Raw genomic sequence first — 9,105 nt, 5'->3', positions numbered from 1 at the left:
CCTTCTAAACACTCTTTTAACCAAGTATTCGATCCTATCAAGGTGCATATATAATTCGAGAGAAGAGAAGAAGATGACAAATTCTCCTAACCCACCCTGTCTCATCATGTCCCATTCTCAACCCTAAGCACGGTGTGCCAAACTGTAAGGGTGTTAATTCGGGTGGTTTAGGTGGGTTGGATCGGGTTGAGCAATAGTACTATTCAAAAATTGTTCAACCCCAAGCCGAGCCAACCCGAAAACTCTCAACCTGAACATGAACCCGAGTTAACCCGATCAACCCGATTTTAAAAAAAATAATTTTTTTTAAAGATAATTAATTAAAATTAAAAAAAAATAATAATAATAATATTTTAATTTAAACACATAATAACAAAATCTCCATCATATATATTATTTAAATTTGAAAGTCTAATTGTAAAAAAATCAAATAAATTTACTAAATCAAATAAACAATTGTTTAAAAAATAAAAAATGTTCAAAATAAATATTAAATTATGATATTTTATAATATAGATATACAATAAATATTTTTTCAGACATACAATATATGAAAATGTAGGCAATATTTATTAATTTATATTTTAAAAAAATTGAAATTTTTCAGTCAACCCGGGTTGACCCGAACCCAACCCAACCTGATCATTTTTTTCGGGTCAAGTATCGGATCTAACCCGATCTGACCGGAACTCGAAAACTCCAAACCGAAACCTGATTTTTTTGGGTTGAACCGTGTTAGGTTGGTGAGTCGTGTCTGATTTTCACACCCCTACCAAATCGGGAAGTTCGGTCCATGGGATGACCTTTTCCACAATTCCCATATCACCACTTTTTATAATACAAAGATTGCGACACTTCCCTTGTTCTACAAGCTAATTAAAAAATTATTCCTGTTTCAAAAATTAATTACAAACCGTTACAAAAAACAAGAAACAACCAAAAAATAATGACCAGCTAAAACAAATGTCAAATATGTTTAAAATTAATGTCGAAAGTTATTATATAAATATTGACTTTGACTCCATTCTTTTTATTTAAAAAATCAGTTGTAGGCGTACACGCTAATATATACATATGTAAGAACTTATTTGAGACGGTCTCACGGTCGTATTTTGTGAGACGGATATCTTATTTGGGTCAACCATGAATAATTATTATTTTCTATGCTAAGAGTATTACTTTTTATTATGAATATCAGTAGGAGTATTACTTTTTATGCTATGACATAGTTTAGTATACATGATAGGATAAACATGTGATATATGATATAAAGATAAGTTAAGGATAAATAACATATAGGATATTATATTCAATATTTGATATGATTTTAATAAGAGTGATTAAATTTGTATATTAGATTGTAATAACCAAATTAACCTTATCATAATAAATTTTAGAATTTCAAAGTTGTTGTTTGAGTTTATATTTCTTATATGTTCATGCGCCGACAGTGCTGCATGATATATTTATTTTTACCTAATTTTATATATTATATAATATGATAATTGAGCCCTTGATTTTGTGATTCAAGTCAAATATCAATTTTTAATGTAAATAGAGTGATACTAAAAATTTTATTGAGGTTTACAAAATCATTTATATAATCATCTCTAGTTCATTTAAACTAATTATCATATTATATAAAATATAAAAATATTTGTTTGATTTTAATTTCTACCTACTAGTAGAGATTTATAAAAATAATTTATATATTTATCATCTAATATTACTAATTTAGAACTTGATCGTATATAGGTTTAGGATTTTTATATATTGAGGGCAATTAAGTCATTTGTAGTGTTTTTTATTATTAAATTAAATTATCACATCTCATAAAAGTGATATTTTATCCTTGTATAAAATTATTTATCACGGGCTTTGTAAAAAGGTACCAAACGTGAGATAAGGAGGATTATTTATCAATCTCTCTTATCCAGTGTATCAAACTATACCTAAGAGTATTACTTTTTATTGTGAATATCGGTATGGTTGATCCGTCTTACCGATAAAGTTTCGTGAGACAGTTTCACAAGAGACGTACTCGTATAGATATTTATATAGTCACAAATCACAATCAATACCTGAAAGGTTTCCAAATAATCAGACCCTCAATCCATTATAAATAACAAACGAAGTACAGGTAAAAACATAATCCAATCTAAACCCCAAATTATAAACATGTTCATTATTATCTCTTTCCTTCTCCTATCTTTCTCAATATTTTTTCTTTTCTATTTCTTTAAACCAAAATATCCCAAGAAAATCTCTCGCCTCCCACCAGGTCCGAAAGGGCTCCCGCTGGTTGGGAACCTGCACGAATTCGACCCGGTGCATCCTCATCTCTACCTCCACAAACTTGCGAAAAAGTATGGCCCTCTCATGTCGATGAGATTTGGTTTTCGACCCGCGATAGTAATTTCTTCAGCGAGAGTGGCCAAAATAGCCTTCAAAAATAATGACCTAACACTCGCAGGCAGGCCAACACTTATTGGCTTACAAAAGTATTCTTACAATGGCCATGATATCACTTTCTCAAACTATAATGATACTTGGAGGGAACTGAGGAAACTAAGCGTAATCCATCTGTTCAGTACGAAACAGGTGGTTTCGTTCTATCCCATTCGAAGAGATGAAGTTTCGCGCATGATCAAAGATATGATCAAGAAATCCGATTCGCCTGAGGAGATAAACTTGAGCCACGCTGCATTCTTTTTAGTTAATAGGATCATATGTCGAGCTGGATTCGGTACAAACTACGACGAACTGGGTGAAAGAAGGTTTGATGAAGTTTTTAAAGAAAGTCAAGAATTAGCAGGAGCATTCTATTTTGGAGATTTTTTCCCTTTATTGGGTTGGATTGACAAATTAAATGGGATGAGTTCTAGACTCGATAAGAATTTTAGGGTTTTGGATGATTTTTATCAAGGACTTGTAGAAGATCATCTCGATCCAAATCGGCCGGAGTCGATGAAAGGGGACATTCTTGATTTGATGATTAAGCTGAAACAAGACCAAACAGCTTCAGTTCCTATTAAATGGGAAAATGTCAAAGGAATTCTCATGGTATGTGTTTTAAATCTAGCTTCCATATTCGGAATACCCATTGACTTATTTTCTAATAATTAAAGCAAAAACTCAAAAAATAAATCTATAACTTGGCCAGTTTTTCGTTTAGATCCTGCAAGTAATTAGTTGTTTATTAGAAAAACCTGCAAATTTTTTCCGGGTAATGTTTCAACGTTAAATATTACTTACATGACACCTGAAAGTATAGACGTGTTGTTCGATATGTCATGCATCATGTCCACACAAATTAAGTTTATTCGTTAAATTGTATTATAATTTTTTTAAAAAAATCAAAAATTAAAAGTGTATGACGTACATGTGATAATACTATCTATGAATTCATAAATCATAGATTGTATTAACGCGCGTTGAAATGTATTTATCAATAATTTATGGGATGAATAAAATTATTTATTAAATTTCTATCCACGTGTTATTTAAAAAGTCACATTTTAATTTTTTTGTCAGTTTTATGATATATTTGAGCGTACTATTTGATAGTATGAATGTAGTTTAATAATTTGGTCTTTTTTTTTCACATACATACAATCCTTTTACGCCATATGCTAGCTTGACACAAAACATTGATGATGTAACACTACATATAAATTATACGACCTTAGACATTGTTGACATGTTGATCATCACGTCAGCACTGTGATAGAAATTACTAAACGTGAAAACAATGACCAAGTTATTGGGCTAGATCAAATTTCGACTACTTACCGTGAAACCGGAAAACATGGAAACATATAGGAAGAAATTTGTAATTTTCTGTTGTTATTCCCAGCTTGCGATTTCCAAGTTATCGGTTCCATAACACCGTTTTGTTTTATTATTTCACATTGATGCTAGCTCTTTAAATGAGAATTCTGCAACATTCTTAATTGGTTGCAATGTTTATCAAATTTTTATTACAGAACGTATTCGTCGCGGGAACAGATACAAGTGCATCAACGATAGTTTGGGCCATGACGGTTCTTATCAAGAAACCCCAAACAATGAAGAAAGCACAAGAAGAAGTTCGATATGTCGTAGGAACCAAAGGTAACGTAGATGAAGATGATATCCAAAAGCTTCCTTATCTAAAAGCAATCATCAAAGAAACACTAAGATTGTTTCCTCCAGTTCCACTCTCGGTTCCAAGAGAAACCTTAGAAAAGTGCACGATTGATGGGTACGAAATCCCAGCAAAAACCATGGTGTATGTGAACACTCATGCGATCGGTTTAGATCCCGAATATTGGGAAAACCCTAATGAATTCATGCCAGATCGATTCTTGAATACTACCATCGACTACAAGGGGCAAGATTTCGGATTGCTCCCATTCGGATCGGGTAGAAGAGGATGCCCCGGAATGAATCTTGGTATCGCAACTGTGGAGCTTGCACTTGCCAATCTTCTCTACTCATTTGACTGGGATTTGCCCCATGGAATGAAGGAAGAAGACGTTGACATGGAAGTATCCCCAGGACTTGCAACTTCCAAGAAAAATGATCTCTGCCTTGTGGGAAAATGCTATGAATATTATAAGTAAGATAAACTAACTAGGTCGTGTTTGCATCAAAGCATTTCACTGGTTAAAAACTTAGAATACTTTAAAATAAACACTTGGAAACACTATCTTAATATGTCACGAGAATTATATATATATATATATATATATATATATACTCGCGTAATAAAAAATCATGAACATTGTAATAAATATGCATTTTATCACAATTTCATGACTCGACACTGTGATTCGAAATTTCACTTTGCTTAGTCAAAATATAATGGAGAATTATCTAAGTTAATGGAAAATTATCTAAGTTGCTATAATTTTGATTTCGCTTCTCTAATATCTAATTAGTCAAATTTCATTCTTGGTATATTATTGACATAATGTCATGTTGATATTTCTGGAGCCATGTCTAAACAGATTAAAATTAAAAATGAAGCAAACTTGTTGAACTAACACTGAAATTAGATTAATTGAAAGACCAAAACTAAAATCAAGAAAACTTACATACCGATCAGGGGTTTACCTACATAAGCCCAGCTTAGCCCCTTCGCTAAGTGGGTTAGACCCCATTAATCTTTTGATAGTTTATAAAAATTTGTAGCTTTAGCCCATTAAGATAAATGTGGGAGAATGTATCATGTTTAAAATAAGACAAATCAAGAATATTATATTGATCAAAATAACCAATATTTTGAGATTGGATTTATTATATCTCATATAAATATAATTAAGATAAGTTACAATCAATTCAAAATTTCACCATATTGGTTAGAAAACATTTATAAATAATAGGATACATGATCCCTAAATCAATGCAGTTATTTAGAAGTATATCATCTCATTAATTGCATAAAGATTTAGAATATCTCTGTTTTATGTCTCATTATTTGCAGTATCAAATTCAATACCAATGGCTAGAAGTTGGAACTCATTCTCGTCTAATTTTTCTGTATATCGATCTTTACATTTATGGTGTACATATGTAGATAGAATTTAGTTTTAACGTTTTATATTTCTAAAAGTTGGTATCAGAACGGTTTTGCCTCCTTGATATTTTGATATTTTAAAATTGGGAAAAAATTTGGAAAAACTATATTGATGCAATTCATATTTGTATAATGATTTTTAATATGATTTTTGAAAATAATAATAAGTCCCACATCCGAAAATTTAATTTTCAAAAATCGCACTTCAAACCCTAGCTTTCAAATTGATGAAATTCGTGGCATTGGGCAACCCGACTCTGGCGATTGAACTCACCGGACAATTGCCCACGTTGGGGCAACCCTTCCAATGCCATTGGCTAGAAAATTATGTCTGCGCTATTTTACCTACTGATTTCAGCAAAAAGTCTCGATTTTCGTCCATACATGAAGTGGCGATGGAAAGGAAAGATCGTCTGAGGATACTCGACACATTGGAGAGGGTTGACAACCATTCCATGAAGCCATTTGGCCGGAATATTCAAATCTAGATCATAACATTTTCAAAAAAAAAGGTTCCGGCCATTTTCTTGATCGGCGACGACACAAAATGGTCGGCCATGACCTATGCGTGAAGGGTCAAAGTTGCCCGAGATGGGTGGCGACGTGAACTCTTTCAACTTTGAATACGGTTAGGGTTTCGAAAATTAGATATTTTAAATTGGAGATTTTTTATTTAATGGCATGTTTGTCTTTCCAGATTTAACTGAAAATTTCGAGATATCGAGTTCAATTTAGGGACCTAGATTTCTTGGAAAAATTAGATTTCAATTTTTAGTCTAGGTTTAGGACGCCACACATGGTGGTATCATTGCATATGTTAGATGTCTTTGATGGTTAGAAGTTGGGTTTGTGATGAGGGAGTTGGATGACGATATTATCTGCGTGTCTATACATTTAACTTGTTTTCGATGATATCTTGGTATGATTGGTTATTCTTTAGTTGCATGTGCTTTCATGCGAAAGATGTTATGAAAATTATTGGATTGTAATTTTTAAATGTTATAATTAACAATTTGATTTCTAGTGATGACAGTTAGGGAACAGGTACAACCGCACGAGGAACCGGATGAGGTTGACAGTGGGTTTGGGCAGGTGAATCCATTGCCACCTTCTCTTATGGGACATGCACCTTCCGATCAGCCTTTATCGCCTGGTGAGTTGATTTTGACCCAGTTTAGTAGTTATCTTCCACCGAGATTTAATAGCTCTGACACTGATGAGCGAGCAGAGGAATGTATTGAGAGAATATAGCAGATATTCGTGACTGCTCAGTGTGCTAAGTCTTCTTGGTTACGATTGGATACATTCCAGCTTTCGAGAAATGTACTATTGTGGTGGCAGATGACTGAGACTGAATTGAGAGCTCAGGGTCGTTTTGTCGATTGGACGTGTTTCGATCTCATTTACTTGATAATTATTTCTCTATAGCAGTCAGACAAAAAACAAAGAAAAAGAATTTGAGGAATTGAGATAGGGTAGTATGTATGCTGTTGAGTATGAGTCTCGGTATTCTGTATTGTTGAAATATGTGCCACATGTTGCTACGAATGTCCATACTAAGATGAGACATTTCTTAAGAAGGTTGAAGTTACAGTTATTTGATCGAAGTTAGAGTTACTTGATCATGTACAATCAAATAACTTAGTCTCATTTGAGGATGCAGTGACGAGGGCTGAGTTGGTAATACAGGATTATGGGGCTCAAGAACAATTATCAGAACCGTCTAAGGAGTCATTGCGACCATAGGGACAATCTTTAAAATTTCAGAAGGGTTCATCATCTTCTTTATCCTCATCTAGGAAGAGTGGATTTGATTCATGACGTGTTGAGAGTTGTGTGATTAGTTCTCAGTCTGTTCAAGGACAGAGAGGGGAGTCTAGAGAAGTGAGATGTTTTTGTTGTGGGGGATCTCATTTGATCAGACAGTGCACACAGACCGAGATCACTTGTTATGGATTTTGAGGTGTGGGCCATAAGGCGAGGCATTGTTCTAGTCGTGAGGGACAACGAGAGCCCAAGGGTGATAGAGGTAGATCCTCAGAGAGAAGAGGACGACAGCCTCAATAGTTTACACCACGAACTTCAGGAGGACAGCCACGTATATAGGGAGATGGTCTTTCTCAGGCATATGTGTATGCTTTGACACGAGAGTAGGCAGAGGAGGCACGAGAGGAGATGATATTAAGTAAGTGTTATTTATGTTCTTATCATGCTTATATTCTTATTGATACATGTGCCTCACATATTTTTATATCATAGAGGTTTGTGGTAGAGCAACATATACATCCGTCTCCATTGTCTATTCCTCTTTCTGTTTCGATAAAACTTGGAGTTTATATATCAATCGTATCAATGATATCGGATGGTATTATTTCTTATGAGTGCTACGAGCTGAGATCTGATATGTTTATTTTGGAGATGACAGATTTTGATTGTATTGTGGGAATTGAAGTGCTGAGGACATATTGTGCGATTGTTGATTGTTATCAGCGGATAATAAATTCTTACAAGGATAAGAAAGATTATTGGACCTTTTAAGGGAAGGGTTCTCGTCCCCGTGTTCCGTTGGTATCTGTGATAAGTGTAATTTATTTCACATTTATTACGTGTTTTTAACTTAGAATTATATGATTCTTGAGCAGTTTATTTGATTTGTTGTTGTTTTTGTTATTATAGTTTCGAAGTATAGAATAAGAGTGTGAAGTATTAAAAGTGTTGAATTGGAAAGTGCAAAAAAATAAAAAAATACAGTAGCTGCAGCGCACCCGCGCTTATTCATGTACCGCACCCGCGGTAAGCTAGTGCACCCGCACTGAAATAGGCAGCGCACCTGAGCTCATACACCAGAAAGAGGACCGCACCCGCGGTGATATGAATCTAGCCAGCCACTATGCGTACCAAGAACCAATCCTGAGAGGACGATTGAAGATGTTGAATTTCGCCCTTCATTCAACCAATGAAAGCTTGAAATAAGGCTCGAGGGGTTCGGGTTGCATCACCATCCAGTAGAGGAGCTTGGGGAACATGGACACAATGATGGAAGTGTTTGGAATGTAATTCAAGTGCAAATTGACTTTGAGGACAGCAGCATGCGCGCACCCGCGCAAGAAGACGCGCAGCCGCGCGCACATTTGCAAGAACCGCGTTCGCAGCCGCACCCGAAGAGGCGCCACCGTGCGCCTGGCGCGCGCCCCAGCGCATGAATGGGCGCAGCCGCGCGCTCCTGCGCGTAAACACGCGCTACCGCGCGCTCCTGGCTGGACCAAGGCAGAATTGTGCGCGCCATGGCGCGAGATCACGCGCTATCGCGCGACCTTCCGTGTAGAATTTGTTCACAACTTTCTTTATGACTTTTGACACTACTTTGTCTTGTATTTTATTGTTTATATAATGCATTGTAAGGACTATGAACGAAACATAATTGAATGATATAAGAAAAACTTGAGGTTCTCTCAATTTTCAAAGCTTTTAGCTTTGTTCTTCACAAGAAGAAAACCAAATCAAACTTATCAAAGATTTTCATCTTTGTGGCGTTTGTCGATTGT

The 9,105-nt window shown here is 34.9% G+C and overlaps 1 protein-coding gene across 1 annotated transcript; it reads left to right on the top strand.

The window, feature by feature from the left end:
* The first annotated feature begins 2,159 nt into the window (after window positions 1-2,159).
* Window positions 2,160-4,741, top strand: LOC142518463 (cytochrome P450 83B1-like). Its single transcript, XM_075621250.1, has 2 exons — window positions 2,160-3,063; window positions 3,987-4,741. Exons 1-2 carry the CDS (start codon window positions 2,179-2,181, stop codon window positions 4,602-4,604), a joined length of 1,503 nt encoding a protein of 500 aa, XP_075477365.1. The 5' UTR covers window positions 2,160-2,178; the 3' UTR covers window positions 4,605-4,741.
* The last annotated feature ends 4,364 nt before the right edge of the window (window positions 4,742-9,105 follow it).

Source organism: Primulina tabacum, chromosome 1 (assembly GCF_025594145.1).
Source record: "Primulina tabacum isolate GXHZ01 chromosome 1, ASM2559414v2, whole genome shotgun sequence".
Taxonomy (NCBI): Eukaryota; Viridiplantae; Streptophyta; class Magnoliopsida; order Lamiales; family Gesneriaceae; genus Primulina; species Primulina tabacum.
This window is presented reverse-complemented; position numbering and strand designations above follow the sequence as displayed.

Coding starts and splice junctions, on each gene's coding strand:
- LOC142518463 (XM_075621250.1), top strand. CDS start 2,179: ATGTTCATTATTATCTCTTTCCTTCTCCTATCTTTCTCAATATTTTTT. Junction 3,064..3,986: donor ATGTCAAAGGAATTCTCATG/GTATGTGTTTTA, acceptor TTTTTATTACAG/AACGTATTCGTCGCGGGAAC.